This window comes from Arvicola amphibius, chromosome 5 (genome assembly GCF_903992535.2).
Source record: "Arvicola amphibius chromosome 5, mArvAmp1.2, whole genome shotgun sequence".
NCBI classification, from domain to species: Eukaryota; Metazoa; Chordata; class Mammalia; order Rodentia; family Cricetidae; genus Arvicola; species Arvicola amphibius.
This window is the reverse complement of record NC_052051.1, coordinates 152,805,824-152,831,677: the sequence shown is the minus strand read 5'-3', so window position 1 is coordinate 152,831,677 and position 25,854 is coordinate 152,805,824. Positions and strand designations below refer to the sequence as shown.

Below are 25,854 nucleotides of genomic sequence, written 5' to 3'. Positions count from 1 at the left end.
TACATAGCACTAACTCTGTTAAGAATCTAGGGTTTCTTAAACCCTTTCCATCTACGACCCCTCCTTGCTTGGGAAGTTTTATATGTTCCTGCCCTCTAGGAGATGAAGTAAGGTAAGGAGTCTTATGGAGAGTTTGAGGGAATCCCAAGTGTGCCAGAGGTGGACCTGGGATAGGGAGGAGCTCCTGGTCCCAGAAACCTGCATCCTTGGCAAGGCCGGCTACTCAGCCCGCAGTTCTAACACTCGGATCCCTCTTACAGGCCCAGTCTCCTGACCGCAGCCGGCATATGGGGCCATGGCCCGGCTCCCGGGGCACCCGGAGGTCACCGGCCCAGAGCCTGGCAGCACAGGCCGGGGAGGTCGAGGCAGTAGAGCAGCCCGAGCGCGACACGTCATTATCAACGTCGGGGGCTGCCGGGTGCGGCTGGCCTGGGCCGCGCTGGCCCGCTGTCCCCTGGCACGCCTCGAGCGCCTGCGAGCCTGCCGCGGCCACGACGAGCTGCTGCGCGTGTGTGACGACTACGACGTGAGCCGCGACGAGTTCTTCTTCGACCGCAGCCCGTGCGCTTTCCGCGCCATCGTGGCGCTGCTGCGCGCCGGCAAGCTGCGGCTGCTGCGGGGCCCGTGCGCCCTGGCCTTCCGCGACGAGCTGGCCTACTGGGGCATCGACGAGGCGCGGCTGGAGCGCTGCTGCCTGCGTCGCCTGCGCCGCCGCGAGGAAGAAGCCGCCGAGGCGAGCTCCGGGCCACCCAGCCGCGGGCCCCCGGGGAGCCCGGTGCGTGCCCTGGGGACCGGGCGGCTGGAGCGAGGCCGACGGCGCCTGCGCGATGTGGTGGAGAACCCGCACTCCGGCCTGGCAGGCAAGCTCTTCGCCTATGTCTCCGTGGCCTTCGTGGCGGTCACAGCTGTCGGCTTGTGTCTGAGCACCATGCCTGACATCCGAGCAGAAGAGGAGCGGGTAAGTGTGGGCATGGGCTTCAGGGCAAGGGTGGGACAGAGGGGGAGCCAGGATCATGGCGGAGTGGACAAAAGGCCACACCTGGTGGGGTGTAGAGATTCAGAGGGTGCATGCCGATTTCTAGTCATGGTTGCCCACTATGCCCCCTGCCCTGGCTGGAGCTACAGGTTCCACAGCCCTCCTCCCCTCGTGCCAGGTCAGGAGTGAGGGTCCGATGAGCTGATACATGAGGCTCCAAACTACATTAAGTTTCAGGACAAGGACCCACAGCTTTTATCCTGGGGCCCTCTCTGAATCTCCAGTAACTCAGCGGGTTAGTGCCTACAAAGTCTAGACAAAATAGAGCTAAAAAAAATACCCGTAGCTTAAGGGTCTAGAACAGCGATTCTCAACCTTCCTAGTGCTGCGACACTTTAATAACAGTTCCTCATGTTGGGGTGACCCCCCAACCATATTTTATTTTTACTTCATAACTGTATTTTGCTACTGTTATGAATTCGATATGTCACCCCGGTGAAAGGGTCGTTTGATTCCCCCAAAGGGGTTGCAACCCACACATTGAGAACCACTGATCTGGAGGCTAGTACAGGTCAATTTTGGACATCCCAGGATTAGAGGGCCTTTATGGAGAAATGAGATTCTGAGACTTTTGAGTGATATGTTTCTTTCCCTCTGCTCTCTGTCTTGTCCACCAGTCCTAGAATCCCAGCCCGTGAAATGTGGACTGCTCTGTTGTCTGTGGTCAGCCAGTTCTCATGGCAGGCCACAGGAGATACAAAACAAACCATCTTAACAGCCTTTATTCTCATTGATCATCCTGGAAAGTTCTGGAAAGAACGGGGAAAGACATTATGTAGCAGATTAGGGTCTGTGTTGGGGGTGTTAGGATTCCTGCAGAAGAGGGCATTCTACATTCAAACTTAGCTGAGTGCTACTCCAAGTCCTTCCAGCCCTTCCGTAGACACCTTTCTGTCCCCTGAGCAGACACTCCCTCCATTGCGCAGGGCTCTCGGGCTACTCCTTGGAGTCCTGTAGTGTCCCTAGCCATGCCCAGTGACCACTTAATGGGATAACTCATTCTAAGAAACCAAACTGACCAAGAGCATGGCAGCCCTGACTGCAAATTAAACTTAAAGGTAAACTTAAAAAACTGGTTTGGCTTCTTTCATTATTGGTTGTCCCAAGCCTGACCATCTCGGGTCATGTTAAGTAGTCATGAGTTTCTTGTTCTGCTTCCAAGATGATACTTGAGGCATGAAGTTTGGCTCAGGGGTAACGCGTTCGCCTGCTTACACAGTGGAGGCGGAGGTGGGGGGTATTCAAAGTGTTGGATTTTATGTGGTAGTAATTCCATATCTTACTCAGGATGAAAGCATTTGTGAAAGATTGGGGAACAGAAGTTAAGTGCCTCGGCGAGTAAGGACAGATCTGTGGACCCAAGCCCCGGGTCCTCTAGAAATACTGCTCACCTCCCTGTCCTCCACCACTGTACACTTCCAAACACCATCTTCCTAATTCAGTTTCTGTACCAGGCTTTGGGTGGCGGGGGCACTGACCAGCTCCCAAGTCATGACTCGGAGACTTAGTTTTGAATACTCAGCTTGGCTTAGGCAAGTTTCTGGCTAGTTCTTTTAACTTAAATTAACCTGTTTCTCTTTGCCTACATTTTGCCCCAGGGTTTCTTCTTTTTCCTTCTGTATTTCTTACCTTGACTGCTTCTCTTGTCTACTGACTGGAGGCTGCCTGACTTCTTGCCCTGGGCATCTCTCTCATTCTCTCCTCCTCCTCCTCCCTCTTGTTCTTCTTCCTTCTCTTTTTGAGCCTAGATTTCTCCTCCTGCTTATTCTCTCCCCCTTGCAGCCCTGCCTATCCTTTCCCCTGCCTCACTGTTGGCCATCTGACTTCTTATTAGACCAGTCAGGTGCCTTAGGCAGGCAAGGTGAAGCAAATGCAACCCATTTTTACATAATTAAGCACACATCCTTACATAGTTAAACAAGTGCAGCAGCGTAAACAAAAGTAACACACCTTTACACAGTTAAAGTAATCGTCTACAGCATAAACAAATGTAACACATCTTTATGTTGTCAAAATAATAGTCTTCGACAAGTTACAATTAAAAAGTGGTGACCTTTGGAGAGAGGTGGCTTGCCAAGGCATGTCCACATTGCTACAGTGTGGCCTCTACAGTCTCTTTGGAAAGCTGTTGGCAGTAGATGACTGTAAAAAGATGCTTCTACTGAGTCTGTCTTAGAAACCCTAGGATGTTGACATCTGCTCAATGGTACATTGGTGACAAAATGGACATCAGACAGCTTCCAGGGGTCTGGTTGGAGCCAGCTTGGCAAATTCCTTATCTCCACTGCCTGGGATGTGGGGAAGTCATGAAAATGTCAATAGCTCATCTGGAAAATTATTCTCTGCTCAGCATACCCAAATAGCTGCCTATCACCCTCATGGTAAAACCATGGCTTCCAAGTGATCAGAATAAGTTCTTTAACTTGTGGCTTGGGCCCGGATGCTCAGAATACTGGGATAATATGAGCATGAATTTCACTCGCCTGCCAGTGCTTTCAGGTTTGCTACTGAGACATTAGTTCCTGTGGAAAGTAGTTGTGGCCCGTTGTGTAAGGTTTACCTGTGAGAGGGTTCTGAGTAGACAGAGCTCTCCCAGACTGTGGGTTAGACAGTGGGAATCCCTAATTCCCCCTACACCTTGTCCTGTGGTACACCTTAGGAGACCTTGACCCGGAAGCTGCACAGAATGGCCCTCTGGGTTCTCTAGTGTGCAATGATCAGAAGTAGGGGCTCAGGGTGGAGCACTTAGGAGATGTCTGTCCTCTGCATGCATTAGGTGCCACGTAATTGGCAATGGGTGACCATCTCCCAGGAAGAAGAAGCCTTACATCCCATCGGCTACTTTGTTTGTAGTAAAACACACATAGAGCTTGCCATCTTGCACATTCTAACACACAGCAATGGTGATGCACACATTCACTGGTGTGTGCCTTTTACCATCTCCAGAGCTCTCCGCCTTCCTAAGAACAACAAAAGTTCTGTCACCAGTCACCAAGTGGGTAGGCCTTGAGGATGTTATCTACTGGGTGTAAGAAGAGTGTCAGAGAAAAACAGGGGTGAGGATGTAGGTCTGCGGTAGAACACGTGCCTAGCATATTCAGGGGCAAGGTTAAGTCCAGAGCACTGCAGAGAAAGGAGAAAGAGGGAAGGGATGGGAGAAGGAGGGAGGAAGGTCGCAAAACCAAGTAGCATATTGTTCTTCATACTGTGTGTGAAGTGGTAATATCACGAAGATGGAGACTGGGGACTAGGGAGGGTTTGGGGAGCTGGTATCTGCTAGGGGTGCAATCTCAGTATAAAAAGCTAGAGATAAGGCTGGATGGCGTGGCAGCTGTGCAACACAGTGGATACCTGCATGGTAGCTGTGCAACACAGTGGATACCTGCATAGTAGCTGTACAACACAGTGGATACCTGCATGGTAGCTGTACAACACAGTGGATACCTGCATGGTAGCTGTGCAACACAGTGACTGTACCTGTGTCGCTGGTCCTTTGGCACTGCAAGAGGACAACAGACCATGAGGTCAGAGACTGGTCTGGGGCCCAAACATACATCAGGAAAAGCCTGTGATGCTGAGTAACAGGTCTTGCCTTCCTGGTGACATCTGAAGGCCTTGAGGTTACCTTGATGTGAGTTAGAGTTGGGGCCCACACTCAACCCACGTGGGCTAGAGTTGGGGCCCACGTTCAGAATGACCAGGACTCAATAGCCTCCAGAACCCAGCACAGGTGTGTCCACCCGGGCAGTTGTCATGGCAACCCCACCTATATCAGTTATCCTTGATGAGTTATCCTTGGGTCAACAGTATGCATGGTTGCCAGACCTCCCCTAAAGCTTAGCTTTCCTGTCCTCTCCCATGAAGAAGCAGATCTGGTTGGTTGGGGATACCCTAGGAAGTTTGTGAGGGCCATAGCTTGCCCTTGGTCTCATACCCTCCAGCTCCATTCCACTTAGGTGCAGGGGTCTGAAGGGTCAGCTAAAATGTATGGCCACGATAACCTCCCTGAATTCTTTGACCCTCAAAAACGTATATTCCGGAAAATATGCTGTCTTAGTTAAGTTTCTTTTGCTGTGAAGAGATGCCATGACCACAGCAACTCTTATAAGGAAAATGTTTAATTGAGGGGGCTCGCTCACAGTTCAGAGGCTCAGTCCATCGTGACGAGGAGCATAGCAGCATGCCGACAGGGTGGTGCTGGAGAGATAGCCCAGCGTCCTACATCTTGCAGGCCACAGGAAATCTACTAACTGTCACACTGAGTGAAGCTGGAGAAAAACACCTCAAAGCCCGCCCCCACAGTGACACACTTCCAACAGAAGGTGTGGCCCGGATTAAAGGTGTGCCCTTCAGCCTCAAGCTCTGGACTAAAGGTGTGTGTCATCCAGCCTCCTTCAACAAGACCATGCTTCTCCAACAAGCCATGCCTCCTAATAGTGCCACTCCCTGTGAGTTTATGGAAGCCAGTTATATTCAAACAACCACATATGCCGTCATACACTTTGCCCAGATCCCCAGGTGGACACCCTGTGATAATGTGCATGGTTTGGATGCTAAACTGTGGCCCTGGGGTGAGTCATCAGTGTATTAGCACCAAGTGCTGAAGGCAGTCGGAAGGTCTCAAAGGCCAGGGCCTGGAATAGTTCTTGCAGGTAGAGATTAGGCTCAGTGTTGTGTCTCTTCAAGCTCCTGCCCTTTGCCTTCTGTGGGAGACCTGCAGAGGAGACAGGAACCTCCACCACAGCTGATACCTTCACAAAGTCTCTAATGTGTCTGTAGCCTTATGTTGGACTAGAGGAGACAGCTCCTCTCCCTTCTGCATGCTGCAGGCCAGTGTTGATGTGTGTGCTCAGGTATTGTGTTAATACACCTGGGGGGATGTGTGTGCCTTTTCCTTGGGAGACATGTTCAGCTAGACACCAATGAAATGAGCAGTTATTTCTAGGTCTAGCTTAGTGTACCAGTGAGTGTGTCATGTTTACTTACAGGAACATGAAGGACCACTTAGGCAGCTATATCATTAAAAACCTCACCCAGCATGGGTGAGGACTCATGAAAGCTGCATCCCTGGGGCTCCTTGCCTCAATTATGGACAGCCTTGGGAGTTGGGAAGATGATTCAGCAGGTAAGAGCATTTAGCTGCTCTTCCAGGGGATCTGAGCTCCAATTCCCAACACTCACAGGACAGATCACAACCATCTATAACGCCCATCCCATGGGATCAGACACCTTCTTCTGGCCTCTGAAGACACTGTATGCATGTGCTACACACACACACACACACATACACACACACACACACACACACACACACACACACGGTACAAGCAAAGCACCTGTATACATAAAATAAAATAAAGGGGAAATTTTTTAGGTAGCTTGACCAATCAGAGAATCTCCTCTCTCAAGGCTAATCTTACATAACTTTGGGAAGGAATTTAGTGAGTCCTGTAAATTTCAGGAGCTTCTTGGGCTTTGTAAGTAAGCTACTTCCTGAATCTTATTAGCCTGCCTCCCCACTCTAGGAGAGAATGTTTCAATTGGGAGGAGATAGCTACATAATATCAGAGCCCTTAGGGATCCCCAGGACAGTAGTGCTAAAAGAACTTACAGTCAACCCTGGCCCTGACCATGACTGGCACCCATTACTATGGAATCGTTTGGAAGTAGATGGCGTCTGAGGATTGTATGCACAGGGTCCCGCGCTAACCGTGGAAGTGTGCTCTTCTCTGGGGTTGAAGGTGTTCTTGTTGGTAGGAAAGCACAGGGGCAGGCTTTGGGCCAGGATGGTACGTTGCAGTTTCTCTTTTGAGTGATTCAAATGTGTGGAGAGATGCTGCAGAGACAATTTTATGCCAACGGAGAGCTGCAAAGTTCCTTCTACGTGGCGGCGGCTGCTGTGTTGCCTGGAGACGGAGCTGAACGCCTGCCTGGGCTTTGGCGCACAGCGGGGACGGGCTGTCCTTGCCAGCCTGCCTGAGAACAGCCTGTCGCTGTAGAAGGCCCATGGGGTGCCGGGTGCTTTTCAAAAATCCATCATTTCCTTTGGCGTTGAGCCGTGTGACTGTGCCAGCCAGTATTTCCTTTTGGTCACATGATTAAATTAAAGCTAGTGTAATGAGCTATGGATTTCATGCCTGGGATCTCAGCTTCGAATTCACTGGGGTTGTTTCTCCGCAGCCTGGAAAGCAGGTGAGAAAAGTTTCTGCCGTGCAGACATGCTCCGGCAAACACCAAGCTCTGCCACCTTCTGGCAGGCCGAGAGCTTAGCGGTCTTTGGGCCAGTTAGAGTTCCCCAGAGAAAGGATGTCCGTGCGCGCAGGGTTCCGTGTGAGGACGCAATTGCAGACAGTCTCTGGCTGAGCTGTCCTAGGTCTGCAAGGGCCTAGGCAGGGCTTAGAGCAGATGAGGTCCTGGCCCCACAGTCACTTAGGACTCTCTGTCATCTGGGAGGAAGGCCTTCTGTGTCATTCATGTTTCCATATGACCGGGCAAGGCCAATTGCAGGGGAGGAACATCTGTTTTGCACCGTTTTATCTAGACACCCTCACAGGCACATCTGGAGCTACGTCTGACCAACCTCCAGCCACGCCAGAGTCCATCCAGTACACACAAATGTCCCCATCACCTGAGCTCTGGCTTTCGGCCCATGCCCACCCTGGTGTCTCTAGCTGGAGGTTCTCCATTCACGGGGACACCACGAGAACCTTGCCAGGTGACAAACACTGCACTCCTAGCACCGGCTCAGACATACTGTGCTTTGTTGTCCCTGCCTGTGGATCATGTCTGAGGAACCTCCGACTGGTTTCAAGGGATACGAGGTTGGAGGCTGGAGGAGGCTTATCTCCAGGGAGTGGTCAGGGAAGCTTCAGTGCTGGCCTTCCCGTCCACATTGGCATGAAAGTGGCCCTGTTACATGTGACACAGAGCTATACTCTGGAGTCTCAACATCAAGGCTTCTTCCATTGTCCCAGCATGGCCAGCAGCATGTTTTAATTTTTTTTTCCACTTTCCCCAAGAGGCTCTAAGGCCATCCTTCTTCCCAGCCAACAAGGGCAAAAGAATGTAGGACAGATGGCTTTGAGTGTGGCTAGGGTCAGGCAGCTGGATCTCTGAGTGGGGTAGCAAGATGTCTGCAGTGTGCTAGTGCGCAGGGCGCCAGGTGGGGATTGTCTTAAGCAGGTGGCTGTGAACCTAGGACAAGGAAGCCTCAGTTGCTCTTTGCTGAGAGAAAAGACATAACCCGTCCAGGAGCCTTACCCACACTGACAGTGACAGACTGTGGCCCTGCACCTCTGCTTGGGCACCTGCCCTAGGGAATGTCACCAGGTCCTGTCACATTCAGAACCATGGGAGCCTGGGAGGTTAGAGGGTAGGGACTTGCCCTTGCCTGAGGTCGGGGTACTACAGAGCCACTGTGGTCAAGTCAGTTAGCTCTAGGCTCCAAGTCCCCTGTCCAGACAGTAGCGTGTTTGATTGGCTTTTCTGCCTGTTTGCAAATCTACCTGTCAATAAACCTGCAGGGATGTTACAAAGTGAGTCAGCAAAATGTAGAGCCGCAGTCAGGGATCCGAGCAGGTCTGCTTGCACTTCCCTTCTGGAAAAACTGTGGATTATTCTTCAGATTACTAGCACTATGAAGTGGGCATGGTGTATGGCTTTGTGCCCTAGGGCAGCCCCCTTCCCTGTCATGGTCAACCCCACTGCTCAGAGTCGGGGTGGGAGCCCATGGCCAAGATTGCCGCTCGTTTCCATGAGAGGCCCTGTGGGCCCTTTTAGAGGTGTGGGAATAGCAGGGCCTGGTCAGTCTGCTGGACACTGGCTAAAGTTAGGGCATTTGTTTTTCTAGGCTTCCTACACAAATTTAGCAGAGAAAATTTAGATTTATGTTTTGGATTTTTGCCTTAGTTTGAAAAAAAAATAAGTTAAAGATGTATCTAAGAGCCTAGGAGAGAAGCTGCAAGAGTAAACTCCTCCCTCCGTTATCTGCCCAAGGTCTTTCATCTGTCATCAGAAGAGTCAAACTGGACATTGGTTAAATCCTTACACTAATTGCCTATTCTTTTTTAAAAAATATCAATTTCAAGTGTGTGTGTGCGTGCATGCATGTCTGCATGCAAGTGTGTGCACGTGTGTGTGCATGCGTGTATGTGTGTGTGCACGAGAGAGGAGAGAGGAGAGAAACAGAGAGAGAGAGAGGAGAGAGAGAGAGAGAGAGAGAGAGAGAGAGAGAGAGAGAGAGACAGACAGACAGACAGACAGACAGACTGAGATTGCGTTGGAAGCCAGAGGTGTTGGATCCCCTGGAGCTGGAGTTGCAGACAGTTATGACCTGCCTGGTGTGGATGCTACTGGGGTCTTCTAGAAGAGCAGCAAATGCTCTTAACCACCAAGCCACCTCTTCAGCAGCCCCTAAATCCCAATTCTGACTGTTGTGTGACTTTAAACATTTATTTCTCCTCTAGGACCTCCAACCCTCCATTCATCAAATGTAGATTCTCCAAAGAGATGAGATTCACTTAGAGAACTAGGGGACTCATTATCCTTCTGCCCACAAGGATACAAACATACCTCAAAGGGCAGTGGTAGCACTGTCAGAGGGACTTTGTGTGGTACGGGGGCCCTAGCCCTTTGAAGTGGGCAACCCCGCTGCACCCCATCTGGCTCCAAAAGGTTCTGATAACAAAGTTTGTTGGTCTGCAGACACGGCGAAGGTTGTTGTTGGTCTGCAGAGACAGCAAAGGTTGTTGGTCTGCAGAGATGGCAAATCTAGATGAGGATGGTAGTTCAGGACAACCTCTGCCTCCACTGGTGACATGCTCAACTCACAAAGAGCAGCGGTTCTGCCCCAATGCCCCATTTTTTGTTACCCATCTCAGAATGCAGAGGGTATTTTGCCCACTGTCCTCTACACTGGCCAATGAGCACAGCTGTCATGCCAAGGACTCGTTGGAACTGAGAGGAAATGGAAGATTTTTTTTCCTGTGTGTGTGATTTCATTGCCTCCTAGCATTCCCTGAAATAAGACTGGATTATTTTGACAGATAAGCTGTATTTTTAAGGGAACTCAGTGCACCCAAGTATAAATTCATCAGGCGCCACCTAATTTAGAGAATGTATTTGAGAAGTTGGAATTAAGATTTTGACAGCAGCTAAGCCTGAAATGTTGGGGTGTCGCGTAAAGGGGAAGCTGTCAAAATTCACCAAGTTAGCCATGGCCATCTTAGGCCATTTAACCAAAACCATTCCCTGTGAGGCACTGTGGAAAACCCTGCTGTGTGGAGTGGAACTCTACGGTAAAGACCCAAGTGAACCTGTGTCCTCTGGGTTCCCTGTCTGCTAGGGGAAGCCTGTCCTTCCTAGAAGCACGCTCTAGAAAGCATTTAACCTGGGAGTCAGAGTTTTCTCACTTGAACATGGCTTGGACATCTTGAAAAATAAGCCTGCCACCTCCATGGGAGCATCTTTTACAAACCTAGTATATACAGAGCTTGGAGGAAGCAGCTGAACCTCAGGTCCTGGCTCCTGACCTATCTCCATTCACTAGTTTGTCGACTGGTCTCCCTGTAGCCTAGAGAACATGCAGACTCTCAGAGTGGGTATTATTATTATTATTATTATTATCATCATCATCATCATCATCATCACTATTGTAGATGAGCATTTGTTTTTATGGACAGGTTGTAAACTGCAGAGCCTTCCCGGATGTTCCGGGAAGAGATTTAACTGAGAGGAACAACCAGGCTGATGGGTTTCTGTTAGCCACCCTCCTCATGACTTCCCTTTCCTGCCAGAATGGTAGCCCACCCCCAGCCGGGCCAGCTGGGCTTGCAGCACCATGGCCAGAGCCCCCTCGACACACCCCTGCGTCTATCTGCACAGCACGGGGGATACAACGTTAAGTGTTCCCGCGTGGCTGCCATTCCCCTGCTCTTCGCGGTTGTAACTGACTCCGGGGTGATCATTCTTGTCCACAGATGACTTTGAGGGGTGTGATCGTGTGGCGTGTCGCTGCTGTGACTGGGCCATGTGGCGGCTCCACAGGCTGCTCCTCAGAGGTCAGATCGATGATCTGGGGTCCCTTCATCCATATGTCCACTCAGGTTGCTGGACAAAACCAGTGAAGGGGGTCCTTCTCCATATTCACCTGTCTTAGACACTATCTCCTAGTTATTTAAGTCTCCTTGATCACTAGGCGATAGGCGTGTTTTTATGTATCTGTTAATTGCTCCTCTGAAAATTGCAGGCTCTTCTTTGCCAACTTAGGTGGTTGTCGGCCCTTGATCCCTGTGCACGCTGCAGGACTTTCCCATAGATCACATGTGTACCTCTGACTGGGTCTCGCTTGCAATGGACACACCCTCCCCACCTAGCTTCTCCTGTCACTTAGCCCCCTACCTCAGCATGAAGCTCAACCAGCCCAGTGTCCTCCTCATACTGGGCACCTCCTTGACAGTCCCGGACTGACTGAGTTCGGTGCACACCCACGAAAGAGCTTTGCTTGTGCCTTTTAAAACCAGGTGAGGGTCGACTTGACCCTGGCCGCTGGTGCCCTCCTGCGTACAATCCTGAGTAAGACGCTCCCGACCTTGCTTGCCTTGGATCTGCCTGATTCATGAACCAGACCCTCGGTGGGCATCTGCTGAATCCATACCTGGTAATTTAGAGAACCGAGAGAGAAGTGTTGTGCTCTTTTTCCTCCCACCAGAGGCTGGAAAGCATTCTGCCTGTAACTGCTGGTCAGCAGGCTGAACAAGGAAAACTAGAAGCAACTTCATTAGCCTTAGAAGTCCTAGCATTTAGCATTGCTTCTAATTAGTCCTAATACGGGCCATAAATAAGTTCTTCATCTTAACATGGCATGGTAACATTTGGATGACTAGATAAATGTAAACGTTACTTCTGACTCTTGAGACTGGTTGTATGAATACATGACCCAGCGTAAGCACCGACCGTCCATTAGCAAAGTTACTGCCTCTGATTCCATCAGTTTGGGACAGGTCCTTCTGTTCTTGGGACACACCCTGAGCAGGAAGTGTTTTACCAGTTCCTTTCTGGTTTCTGTTTCCTCCATCTGTGATTGCATTCCGAAGATTCACCTGTTGACAATGGGCAGGGGCTTCCTCCTCACAGACTATGGTCACATTTTGTATGGATTTTGCTGCAAATCCAAGTAGCTAAAAATGTATTCAAAATAAGCAAATTTGTCAATACGACTGTTTAAAAACAAACAGAAAAAAATCAGTCACTTCTCTGCATATCAGAGTATTAAAAAAATAATGAGAAAACTGTTCTGGTCAGTATTAGAATAAAACTGTGACGTGCCTAGGAGCAGACTTATAAGAAAGACTGTGTGTTCAAAAGAGGCCAACGTGAGGCTGGGTGAGGCATAGAAAGAGCGAGTGAGTGTAGCATCTTGTGCTCTTAGATGGGAGATGTGGCTCCCCAAATTGATACATACGCACGGTGCTGGCTGTCACAAGCCCAGTGAGTGTTCTTGGAACCTTCCAGGACAGCCTTAAGGACCCAGAGAAACACATGTGTTCAGCTAGCTATGAGCTGTAAAGAATGAGGAAAACGGGTGAGCAGGAGGCATGGTGATCTTGGTGTGTAACAACTTCCTAGACTTGGACTTTGTGAACGGTAGTCACATGCTCACTAGTAGCTGAGGCTGAGATTCAGCTGAAGTCAGCTCTGTCCCCATGATGTCTCTCATAGGAACATGGCACATGTTTGGTCTCACTTTCTAGCCAGAAAAAGGGGTTCCTGGCTATGCAGAGCATGATCTTTCCCAGAATCTTGTTGGGGACACACATACCTAACACCAGCATTGACACGGGAAGGAAGGCAGGAATCTTTGGGGAGATCATCCTAATATTTCACAGTTCCTATATTTACCAGATACAGGAACATAGTATAAATAAAATTAAACAGTTACATACTTAGTAACAGCTCTTAGAAATACTAGATGCAAAATTAAATATGTTCTCAGTAAGAAACACATTGGAAAGTGCAATAAGTAAAATGAAGCAAACATATGCTTAGTAACGACAGGCAGTGCGCTCACTCTGGCAATTGGGAGAAGATTACACTCGGAAACAGGCAAATCTGTGTGGCAACTTAGAGTATGAGATGAAGCTTTCCCACTTCCATGAGTGGTCGTGTGGATAGATGCTTTCTGAAAGGTGGTGGTGGTGGTGGTGGTGGTGGTGGTGGTGGTGGTGGTGGTGGTGGTGGTGGGTGGTTGTTTGTTTCAAGACAGAGTTTCTCTGTGTAATAGTCGTGGCTGTCCTGGGTTCTGTAGACCAGGCTGGCCTTGAACTCAGAGATCCACCTGCCTCTGCCTCCTGAGTGCTGGGATTAAAGTTCCACCACCACTAGCCTGAAAGATATTTAAATAAATTCCAACTATGTGGGAGACCATGGGGAAAAAAAACAATCCATGTAACTAGTAAAAGAAAATGTAAGTTTATATACCCAGTCTCGTGGGCGTGGGGAAAATCATTTTAGCCTCCACGGGAAAGCCAGAAGCCATAAAGGTAATAAAACTACAATATATGTGACTATAGGCTAATAATGTTCATATAGAAAAAACTCAAGTACATTCATAAGAAAAATGATACCTCAGGGAGGAAGATCCGATGCCTGTGAGCCAGCTATGAAGGTTAGCAATGCCCAGAAAATGTAGCAGATCTTCTCTGTAGCAAGAAGGATAGCACCTCCCATTCAGTCATGGAGAGTGTCTTCCTTTAGGATTGGCAGAGACGCCAATACTTGTGCACACTAGTGCGTGTGAGGTCTTTAGAAATGGGTCTTTTGCAAACAGTGAATGAATGCAGAAGAGGGGGTTTCCCAGCTGCGGAGGAAAGAGTGAGTCTCCGGGAGGAGGAGGACCACTTCTGGGACCGGGGGATCTGCCTCGTTCAGTGTTCGAGTGTTGGCCTAGCATGTGGGAAGTCCTGGATTTAATAAAAATAAATAAACAATAAAAACAGAAAACCTATTTCTGGGAGCTCTGCCTAAGAAGCCCTGGGCTTTGTATGCTTAGGATGTCCCTGGTGCATTGTTTGTAGTCGGTCAAAAATTGAGAGAGAGAGAGAGAGAGAGAGAGAGTGAGAGAGAGAGAGAGGGAGGGAGAGGGAGAGAGATGCCTAGTAATTGTAGTTGATTAATTCAAACCAACCCACCTGCTTCAGAGTGCTCACTGGGCTGAGTCAGGCACAGAGCAGCAGCCCACCCTAGTCCTCAAACAGAGCTGCAGTTGTAGGGCATGGCCTTCAGGAAACCACCAAAATTAACAGCCCAGTGAAGAACAGTGGTTGTGCATTTTGTGCCGTTGTTAAACCAGACGGTAATCTAATCCGCCATCTGGAACCTCAGTGCATGGCTCAAAGCTGGGGAACAGCAGGCTTGCCACTCCCAGGGGCACAGCAGAGCCCCCAGCTGCAGAAAGCACACGGTCAGGCTTAGTGTGACCGTTCACAATGCTGGCAGTCCCCAACCTCAGGTGCTTGCCTAATCTCTCAGAAGAAACCAGCAACATTTTGGGCGAGGGCCCTTGAAGGATTTGTTTATGTAGCATAACACAAACTAGTTAACAGAGTGTTGTCAGGAGGGAGGATTGACAAGCCTGCCTCGTGCAACAGCACAGACTATTCGAAATGAGCCTCTCGTTATTTCTGCTTAAATGACTGCAGCGATGTTTTGAAACAAGAGCTTCTGAGTAGATTCTCCTCTGCTACTTTCCTGCTTGCTTCACCAAATCTGACTACGAGAGCTCTGTTCCAGAGATAATTAAGAAGAATAAACCTCAAATGAGTTCAAAGTCAAATCTGGAGTCGGTGAAATGAGCTAACAAGAGCCTTGTTCCAGCTCTTCTGAGACAGAAGGTGTAATCAGCATGGTCATTAACAAGAATGTGTTCGGCTGTGGTCTCAGCCTTCATCGTGTCCGCCCGTGGCCAGCACCAAGTTAAGACTGCTGACTGCAGGAGGCTGGGTAGTCCTGCAGACTATTCTACCTCGCTACCTAAAGCAGATAGTTGGACTGATGAAGAGCTGGAAGTCCAGGCGGTGTACAAGCCGCAGTCAGAGGTACATGGAAGAATTTAGTCACGCACCAAGGAAGACCCAGACTTGCGGTACATCTGTCTTCCTTTGCTTCCTCCTGCCTCCTCGTCCACTGTCTGTGTTTAATTTGCAGAGAGTGAGATACACAGTTAGAAGTCACGGGGCTTCTTGGCAAGCTACTGCCACTCATTCTTAGTCACACGAGACAAAAGCAGGGACAAAGGTGAGCCTGCGTGTGCCAGCACGTTAGTGTAGCTCAGTGGCACACCTGCCCCACGGCTGATTGACGTTCCACCGCCACCGAATTGACCCCATCTTTTCCTTTCACTGGAAAGTGAGCAAGACCAGCGCCAACACGAGCCCCGGGTCTATAGGCCTTGCTCTCGGGAGCATTTCGTTTGCCAAAGTGTGCCTGTCCTGTTTACTAGTTGTGAGCCAGCCTGGACTTCTTATTTCTTTCCTCTGCTACCAGGATGGGTACATTAGTCACGTTCTTTTCTGATTGCTACGCTGGGCACACGGTTGCTCAGATGGGGTATGTGTGGGCCACACACTTGAGTTTTGTTTATTAATGCGAAGACTGCAATTCAGCGGCGGAGGCAAAAGCTAGGGCCTGGTGGGCGGCATCAGCATTCTGAGAGAGAATTGTTTTCTACTCCGCATTCCACAAGCGAAATGAGTAACCGTGTTAAGACAGAAGAAAGACATTTCTAGATGTGCAAAATCTAAAAGAAATCTAACCCCCCCCCCACACACACACACACTGATCTTTAAACTGCTGGAGGGTGTGCTTCAACAAAATGGCCAGTGGGAGAGACATCTTGTGTAGGAAACAGGAATCCAAAGCTGGAAGGAGAGGCCGGAGGTCCAGGCAGGTGCTATCTCCTGGAAGAAAAAAAAAAAAAAAGACCAGTAACAGTGCCACATTCCCGTAACCCCACTATTTAGGGTACTGCAACAGGAGGAGGGAAAATTCAAGTCTAGCCTTAGTCACTTAATTTAGACTCTTTATCACAAAAATAAAGGACTAGGAATCTATCTCAGTGTCCAGAGCAAAGGTTCAATCCCCAGTACCATGCAGGAAGAGGAGAAGGGAGGAGAGAATAGGAGGAGGGAGGAGAGGGGAAGAAGGAGACAGAAAGAATGAAGAAGGAAAGAACTAAACAGAGCACCTGCCAGCTGATGTGCTAGCACATTTACGAAGAATGCACCAGGACTTAAAGAAAGCCAAGCAGTTTTAGAATAAAGTCATAAAACATCACATCTTCTGAGAGAAAAAGTAGACCATTGCCTGGCTTAGCCAGTTCAGTCTTCTGGGTAATTTCCAGTCGTTACAGGGACAGGTGAACATGAAGGGTGCTCACCTCCTCTCTCCTTCCCAGGCTGTGAGCCACTTAGATACTCTCCTTTGAGCATTGAAGCAAGAAAATGGAGAGCTTGTGATCCGAGACCCGAGAAATCCACAGAAAGTCTGTAGAACAAGTGACTGGGTCAGGACAAGCACCGGACTCCATAGATAAAACCCGGCTGTACGACCACAACCCAGAAATGAACACATAGAAACTGTTTTTTTGAAGTACTATTCAGCACTGCACTGAACATCAACGGACCTGGCAGGGAGCTAAGAGCCTGTTGAGGTGCATGTGGGTTTTCTATGTGCCCAAAGTTACAAGACAGCCGGGTTAATGCACATACTGATAATTCTAACACTTAAAAGGTAATAGCAGGAAGGTTAAGAGTTCTAGACCAACCTGGGATTTGTGAGATTCTGTCAAGAGATAGAAGATAGATAGATAGATAGATAGATAGATAGATAGATAGATAGATAGATAGATAGATAAAAGCACACCACTGATAAGAGACATCCATTACCAAAGTGGACAGAGGTACATGCTTGCCGTGAATTGGGAGATCAGGCACTATGGGACTCACCCCAGCTGAGTGCTAGGGTCTGTAAACTCACATTCAAACCTGTTTGTTTTTTGTTTTGTTTTGTTTTGTTTTTTTGCAAATATCAGCAAGCTGATCCATAAAATATTTGTGGGAAAATAGAGGAGCCATTTGTTTGTTTGTTTGTTTGTTTTGAGCTTAGCCTTTAATGGCTGAGCCATCTCCAGCCCGAGAGGAGCTGTTTTTAAGGGCTGAGGAGTCATACCTCTTAACTTCAAGATTTACTACAAAGCCACAGTTAGACTCTGTGACACTGTGAGCGGTAAGACCTGCAGTCAGCATAGAGCGCAGACAGGCATGCATAAGGTCAAGTTCATGCATAAGTTTTAGTTCTTTATTTGTATGCGTATGGGTGTTTTGCCTGTGTCTTAGTCATGTGCTTGCAGTGCCCAAGAAGACCAGAAGAGGGCATCAGAGCCCCTGGGATTAGAGTTACAAATGGTTGTGAGCTGGTATATGTACACTAGGAACTGAACCTGGGTCCTCTGGAAGAGCCTTGGGCCATTTAACCACTGGACTACCTCTCCAGCCTCTTGCCTTATTATATTTTATGTTTTTTAAAAAAAAAAATCAGCTAAAAATGGACCATAGCTATAAACATGAAATGTAAAATGTGAAACTTCTACAGTACAACCCAAGAGGCAGTCTTTTCTTGTCTGGATTGGAGCCTTCAGATCCTGTATCAAAAGGCTTTCTACAGAAGGAAAATTGGTAAATTGCATTTCATTCAAGTTAAACACTTTGCCTGTGAAAGATTGCTAAGGGAATGAAAAGGCAGCGCTTGGGCTGGGGGAAAATGTTTGCAAATCACAGATCTGACAAAAGACTTGCAATTAGACCATATAACGAGCCTGTGCAAACTCAGCTGTAAGAAAACCCATCTTAAAGGGAACAAAAGATTTCAGCAGAGAAGACATACAGACGACAACACCCGAGAAGAGGCTGGGCTCCGCCAGCTACCAGGGCTATACAAACTAAATGGTTTGTGAGCTCACACACTGTGTAAGGGCAAAGAGAGGGAGAGAGGATGAGGAGGTGTGTAGGCGGACAGTGATTGGGAACAGCAATCGGGAGCAAGTGCTCACGAGGCTTCGGAGCACCGGAGTCCCCGGCCCTCCATGGAGAGGCAGGGGCATGACTGTAGTAGTGTGCTCTGGTCCCGACAAGATCTGATCCAGCCATCTACCCGAGGGACTCGCCCAAAAGAATAGCAAATGTCCACAGACACTGACTCATTACCGATCGTGCCAGCTTTATTTGCAAATGCGCATTCACATGTGGGTAGTGGGTACACACTGGCACCATCATACAAAGGGATCAGTCAATTTACCTGGAGCAGGCAGGGTCAGCACGCCTGGGAGGAATGGCCAGCCCTGAGAAATCCGTGCTGGGTGGGACCTTATGAACCGCCCTCCTGGAAGGCGCCCCCGTGTACCGTCTCAGTTCACAGAATTGCACTCTGACATGTGGGGTTCTCCTTATGCAGAAGACTCTGGACCCCTTTCTAATGTTCCCTAAGAATCTCGTCCCCAAAGGGAATGTTCAGGTCAGAGTGGACATGTTTGACAGCGTTTGAAATTTACCTGAGCAGAGTTTTTGCTACTGTATATTTTGTTTGGCATTCTAGACCTCAGCTGGATTACCCGGACTCTAAAACCTTAGCCTCAGGCCCAGCTGACCCATGTGTAATAGAGAATGGTAGACTAAAGGAACAGCTCAGAAAATGTCTAATGAACAAGGGAACATGTCTGTCCTGTGAAGCTACATCTCACATCCAGCAACCCTAGAGAACCCCCAGTGTGTGAACCCGGGACATTCCCAGCAGGTTTGGTTTTGTAAGTGGTTGAGGTTTTGGTAGTTTGGATGATTCCACATGCGAGGCTTAGTGAAATGCACCAAACCTGAATTCAGCTCCAGGGTTCTTACCTACAGAGGGAAATGAGACCTGAGTAGGCATGCCAGGCAGAGAAAAGAAGAGACACCACATAGTCATTGCTATATGGCCCACACATTGATCACACTGGCTAGCCAGTGGCCCCTGGTTTGCCCAGGAGGGTAAGGTGTTGTGAGAGTTCTGCTGTACCAGGCTGCAACTAGGAGAAGCCCCACCCCCAGCTGAGTGAGGACCAGGTGTGACCTGTGGGGCTGGAGCTGCATCCAGATGGCCACCAAAGTCTCATCTCTCTTCACCCCAACCCATTTCCTCTACACAAGCCCCTGAGTCTGACCATTGCTTCTTCCTGCTCCTCAACAGGGGACAAGAAACTCCTCCTGCTCCCCAGGAACACCCTCCTGTTCCCCAGGACGCTATTCCTAGTCTTTCAGAACCTCTTGCCCCAAGACTCCCTCCTGTTTCCCAGGATCCTTTTCTTGATCCCCCTGATTATCTCCTGTCCCCCGGGACCCACTTTTCTAGTTCCCCAGCAATACCACATGCTCCAAGGCCTCTCTAGTCCCTCGGGATTCTCACAGGTCTTCTAAGACCCCTTTGCTGGTCCCCTAAGAGTCTCTTCCTGGTGTGCAAATGAATAGGCCCTAAAAATAGACATATCTATCCTCACCCTTCCAGATGTGGCCGCCTATGCTTACCAGAGCAAACAGCTTTCCATCATTTCCAGATTCATCCTCAGCGAGAAACTTCTGGGCTCCTCAGCCTAGGACCTGGCTTCTTCGTGCAGAGCTCTGTCCTGGTCTCCCCAGAAAGGAGCTAGCCTTGAAGGGAAGAAGAGGGCTCCGGAGATAGAGCAAGGGTAGGACTGTAGCCTAGTGGCCACTGTTGGTCCAGAGAAAGAGGAATCTAGAATCTGGAACTTCCTGTATTGCTGTATTTGCTTCACTGAAAGCCGGACACGGCTGCAGCTCCTGGGTAGACTGGAGTGTGGCAAGTCCTGGCCACAGAGCCTCCGCCTGGACCCTGTGCGTGTGCGCTGCTCCAGGGACTCTGCGGTGGGGACTCCTTCCAACCTTCAGGCCTTCCCATCTTAACACTGCACAGGGACATTACAGCTTGCAGAATAACCAGAGCTCCACTGAGGGAAAGCACTTGCAGATGTCCACGGGGGCTCCCCCGGGGCCGTCGAGGATGAGTGCAGGCTTATTCCTGGCCTGCTTTTGGCCAAGTAGGGCAGATACATCATGTCATGATGAATCAGGTTCTGCCTTCTGAGTTCAAAGTTCCAGAAACTGCTCCCTTACACTAACCTGGGACTTAAAGATACCACCATCCTTGGCTCCACCCAGTAATTTCTAGCCAGGGACGTTGCGCTGGGTCCCTGGGTGGCAGCGTCTGGGTCTTTCTCCCATAGCCTCCCATACAGGCCAATAGTGGATATGTTCTGGGCCCTGGTACTCCCTGTTTTGTGGTTCTCAACCCACCAGGGGACACAGGGTTTCTTTGTTCCCACTCTGTGACAGCAGCCATGCCTTTAGGGTAATGTCCTTGAGGTCAAACTGCCCAATTCAGATTCTGTGTGTGGGACCTGGTCAAAGCTACCCAAGCAACACAGGGATGGGGACACTGAGACAAAGATGGACAGGAGACCTCTGTAAACATCCAGTGTCCTTTCTAAAATATGTATCGGAGTTTCCTTGACCAAGGCCGAGGCTAGACTCTCTCTTGGCAGCAATAGGCAGCCCACAGTCTTAGCCACTGCTGCCAAACCATGCCTCCTCAACTCCAACCCCTGGCGGCCACTAGTCCACTTTCCTATAACTTACTTAACTTGAACTTTTAATACAAATTGAACCATCAAGTATGTCTTTGTGCCTGGCTTCTCTTACACCACATTTTCAGGGTCCACACTAGTGTCTGTTGATGATTCAGAATATTTCATCATATGAACAGACATTTTTTTTTCTTCATTCATAGATGTAGGCAGAGGTTTGTGTCCCACAAGTCACCCCCAAGTAACTGACATGGAGACTTAATTGTAAGTGCTCGGCCCATAGTTCAGGCTTATTACTGGCTAACTCTTATATTTAAATTAACCCATATTTCTATTTATGCTTTGCCACGTGGTCATGGCTTGTTATCTCATTTTCTACACGTCCTGCCTTCTCTTCATCTCCCGGAGTCTGTCCCACTCTGCCTTTCTCTTCTTCCTATCACTCTCAGTTTGGCTCCTGCCTAACTTTATCCTGTTCAGCTATTGGTCAATCAGCGCCTTTATTAAACCAACCACAGTGACAAATCTTCACGGAATACAAAAGGATTATTCCACAGCACAGAGAATCACATTTGGGTTATTTTGCCTCCTGGTGTAAAGTCCTGTACGAGTTCTCTGGAGACATGCTTTCTCCATCAGAGAAACTGTGGAGTCTGATGGTAACTGCTCATTGGAGAAGCTGCCGGAATGTTCTCCAGAGTGACTGGACCAGTCTGTGCTCCATTGGCAGTGTATGAGCTCCAGTTCCTCCATATTCTCACTGACCTGTCACCGTCAAACTCTTCTTACTGTGTGCACTGTCCTTCAGAACTAATGGCACCAAATGTGTGTGTGTATGTGTGTGTGTGTGAGAGAGTGTGTGTGTGTGTGTGTGTGCACGCGCGCGATACATGTATACCTTCTTTCATGGTATTGTGAATAAGATTTAAAATTTTTCATTTGCTGGTTATTTGTTGAAAGTTTGTATAGATAAAGTTGACTTTTGTATATTTATCTCATATCCTTCAATGTTCCTGAATTGTTTCAGCCTTACTGTGTTCATTTATTTTAGTGGATTCTGTGGCCTTTTTTTATACACAAGGTCATGTCATTTCTTCCTTTCCAAACTGGATTTATTTTTATTTTTAACTTATTTATGTCTGACTGTCTTAGCTTGAATCTTCAGAACTCCTTCGCTCGTAGTACCAAGGGCAGACTTGATTATCTGGTTTTACTTGGAAGGGGTGAGGGGGGTGAGATAGGGTTTCTCTGTGTTGCCTGGCTGACTTCGAACAGAGAGCTGCTTGCCTTTGCCTCCCGAGTGCTGGGATTAAAGGTGTGTGCCACTATCACCCGGCTCTACTCTTGCTTTTTAATGATGCTGTTATTACGAATTATATTAATCAGTTTCAGGTGCTAAGTCAACCTTGTTTCCTTAGCAAATATCTTTCCTCATCGTATTTTTTTCTAATTACATGTATCTATTTATTGGGGTGGGGTGGCATATATGTGCCACAGGTGAAGGTGAAGGTTCACTTGCAGAAATTGGTTCTCTCCTTTAATCATGTAGGTCTTAGGAATCAAATTCACGTCATCAATCCTGGTGGCAAATGCATTTACCTGCTGAGCCATCTCAAAGGCCCTCTTTTCCGTCATGGTTTCTAAGTCTTCTATCCGCTGCTGGGTTCTGTTTGTTATCACTTCAAGATTTTATTGTTGTTGTTGTTCTCATTTTTGTTTCTGAGATGGTCTCATGTAGCCTACTCTGGCCTCAAGATCGATATATAGTTGAGGATGGCCTTGAACTCCTGATCCTCCTGCCTCTTCTTCCCAAGTGTTGAGTGAGGTTAGAGCTGCGCACCATCATGCCTAGTCTTGGTTACAGTTATGTTTCTGTATTTTCTTAAGATCACACTGTCTGGGTTTTGTGCCAAGGTCAACAGAATGAACTTGGAAGTGTTTCCTCCAGTCTTGTGAATGGTAAAGACTTGGTGTTTAACACTTGGAACGCTGGAGAACGCTGTGTACAGACGTCTGGACCACTGATTTCTGTGTGGGCAGACTGCTGGCTTAATCTACCAGCCTCTGTCTGTCTCCAGGCTTGCTCTAGGTGTGTCCAGATCCTCTTTTCTTCCCACGCACGTTTTTGCCTCGCCATTTTAGAATTCGCTTATTGCATCTAAATTACCCATCTCGCAGACACATTATTCACAGTGTATCCTCTGTCCTCTTCCTCCTTGGTGGCAGTAGCAGTGTCCTGGCCTGCATTTCCTGTTCTAGTTGTATGAAATGTGTTGATTTTGATCCTTTCAGGGCTGCCCTGTTTTGGTGTTCCCGTTCTAATTTCTATTACCTCTTTCGGTGCACTGGAATTCCTTTTCCTCTCCTTTGCCCAGCTGTCCAAAAGTGGAACGTTAGGTTATTCATGCCAAAGCTTTTTTTTTTTTTTTTTTTTTTTTTTTTTTTTTTTTTTTTTTTTTTTTTTTTGTAGACATCTCACCGATCAAATCAGAAGTGCTCAGAGGTCAGGGGTTCCAGGTTTTAACTACCTTTCCAGTTTCCCGGACTCACCCTGCTCATTACCCACGTACGGAAAGGATGTCAAATAAATCTTCAAAAGAGGAGGGGGGAATTGGGCCTTTTCAGCCAAATTCTGTATCTCCCACTCCCACGTATCGCTGGCACGGGTCTATGTGACATCCTGCGTCCCTGACTGACTTCCTCGTAGCCACCACCTGTCCGCCAACCGGGTGTCCCTCTCCTCCATAGGGCGAGTGCTCCTCGAAGTGCCGCAACCTGTTCGTGCTGGAGACGGTGTGCGTGGCCTGGTTCTCCTTCGAGTTCCTGCTGCGCTCCCTGCAGGCCGAGAGCAAGTGCGCCTTCCTGCGGACTCCGCTTGCCATCATCGACATCCTGGCCATCCTGCCCTTCTACGTGTCGCTGCTCGCAGGGCTGGCGGCAGGGCCCACGGGCAGCAAGATGCTGGAGCGCGCGGGGCTGGTGCTGCGGCTGCTGCGGGCGCTGCGCGTGCTTTACGTGATGCGCCTGGCGCGCCACTCGCTGGGACTGCGCTCGCTGGGCCTCACCGTGCGCCGCTGCGCGCGCGAGTTCGGACTACTGCTGCTCTTCCTCTGCGTGGCCATGGCGCTCTTCGCGCCGCTCGTGCACCTGGCCGAGCGCGAGCTGGGCGCTCGCCGCGACTTCTCCAGCGTCCCCGCCAGCTACTGGTGGGCCGTTATCTCCATGACCACCGTGGGCTATGGAGACATGGTGCCGCGCAGCCTTCCCGGCCAGGTGGTGGCGCTGAGCAGCATCCTCAGCGGCATTCTACTCATGGCCTTCCCGGTCACCTCCATCTTCCATACCTTCTCGCGCTCCTACTCGGAGCTTAAGGAGCAGCAACAGCGCGCGGCCAGCCCTGAGCCGGTCCTGCGTGAAGACAGCACACGCGACGACAGCACGCGTTCGGCCAGCGCCACCGAGGACAACTCGCAGGACCCCGAGAGCGCAGGCACAGCAGGGAGCTCACCAAGCCGGAGGGGACCCTGAACCGAGTGCTCCGCTTGAGAGCTTGGGAGGGAGGGGGGTCCAAAGCCTCGGAGGACACCAAGGGCCTGCTGACCCAGGAGTCTCAAACTTGGTCTTGCAGCCGGCCTGGCACCCCAAGCAACCCCGAGCTTCGCGTAGCCTGGAGGATATAGCAGCCTGGTCTTTCTCTGCTTTTTATTTTTCCCTCCAGTTTTAAATTTTCTATGGCTAATTAAAAATAATTGAGTCCCAGAAATTCCAAGCCTGAAGCAAATGCCAGACACTCTAACTTTGCCCCCCACCCCGCCGCCCGCTCCTAATCTAGGGCAGCCCCCGGAGAACAGAGGGTGACATCTACCTTGTGACCCTCAGTGGGCACTATCCCACGTAAAGGACACCTGACACGGCCAATGTCCACATCACCTGCCAAGTGATGGGGCAGAGGGTTGACGAGGTACTTAGCCCCCAGTTCTGCCTAACTGCTCTTTTGCAGAGAGAGGAGAAACCTCAGCATTGACCACTGCTCTGTTCCTCCACACCATCTCAATCAGGTGATCAAGTTGCTCGAGGTTTGCAGAGTGGCCTTTTAACCCTTTCCCTGCCGTCCCAGCTAGCCTGTGGGAAGGCTGTCTGCCTCCAGGGGGATGTTCTCTTCTGTTGGAATGTTTCCCTCAAGTGAGAGCAAAAACCCGGGTGACAGGTCTAGTGGGGTGCAGGGGCAGTTCGAGATGGTGAGGACACCCCTAGGAGGCTCTTGCTGGGACACTGCTACACCAAGGAAGCATGGCCTTTCTCTGCTCCAGGGAGGCGAGGAAAATGGAACTTGCTTCGCTCTTTCCAACAAGCCCGCAGGTGGTGGCACCTGCCTGTAATCACAACACTGGGAAGTGGAGGCAGGAGGATCAGATGTTCACCGACACCCCCCCCCCCACCACCACACACACACCATACCTGAGCCAGACCTCCTCCATCAGGAGGGAAGATCCTCGGTCTTCAGGTCATCACTGCCTACTGCATAGTAAGTAGCTTCCAGCAAGGCCCCTATATGAGCTCAGTACAGGCCCGTTTGGGGCCCTTGGACCACCGGCTTTGCAAGAATCTACTGCAACCAAATAAAAAGTTGCTAGCCCTTCCTCACAGCAGAAAGCTGAGTTCCTCTCAATTGGGTATCATTTATGTTCTGTGGGGTCCACACTGAGCCTGGGGTTCCTAGAGCTAGAAGGGGGGGTTGGTTCCCTATGATGTGGGGGAGGGGTGGCAGGCGGTAACAGACATGCACACAAATGGGCTTCACCTGTCAAGGCACTGGGTATGAGAGACAAGAGGCCTGGGAAGCAAATTGGTAACTTGGTCTTGCCAGTAGCAACCCTCCACAGCCAAGCAAGAGATGGAGGCCCATGACTCACACAAGGCAACCTTCTCCTGCTTCTCTGGAATCTTTGGACAATCTCCTTGGGACAAAAAGAATGCTCAGCTTTCAGATGGAGAAAAGAGCTGCTCAGGATGGGGCTGGCCAAGCCTGGCTGAAACCTGGAGCCGAGCATGGGGTTTGCTGAGTCCGTGGTTGCAGCCATCCACAGAACAGAGCCCCCTTCTTGCTACTGGGCCCACATCTACCAAGGCCAAA

General features: G+C 49.5%; 1 protein-coding gene across 1 annotated transcript; it reads left to right on the top strand.

Moving 5' to 3' along the window:
- The first annotated feature begins 295 nt into the window (after positions 1-295).
- Positions 296-24,248, top strand: Kcng2 (potassium voltage-gated channel modifier subfamily G member 2). The gene is made up of 2 exons (XM_038330799.1): positions 296-958; positions 23,469-24,248. Exons 1-2 carry the CDS (start codon positions 296-298, stop codon positions 24,246-24,248), a joined length of 1,443 nt encoding a protein of 480 aa, XP_038186727.1.
- Positions 24,249-25,854: the final 1,606 nt, after the last annotated feature.

Coding starts and splice junctions, on each gene's coding strand:
- Kcng2 (XM_038330799.1), top strand. CDS start 296: ATGGCCCGGCTCCCGGGGCACCCGGAGGTCACCGGCCCAGAGCCTGGC. Junction 959..23,468: donor TCCGAGCAGAAGAGGAGCGG/GTAAGTGTGGGC, acceptor TCTCCTCCATAG/GGCGAGTGCTCCTCGAAGTG.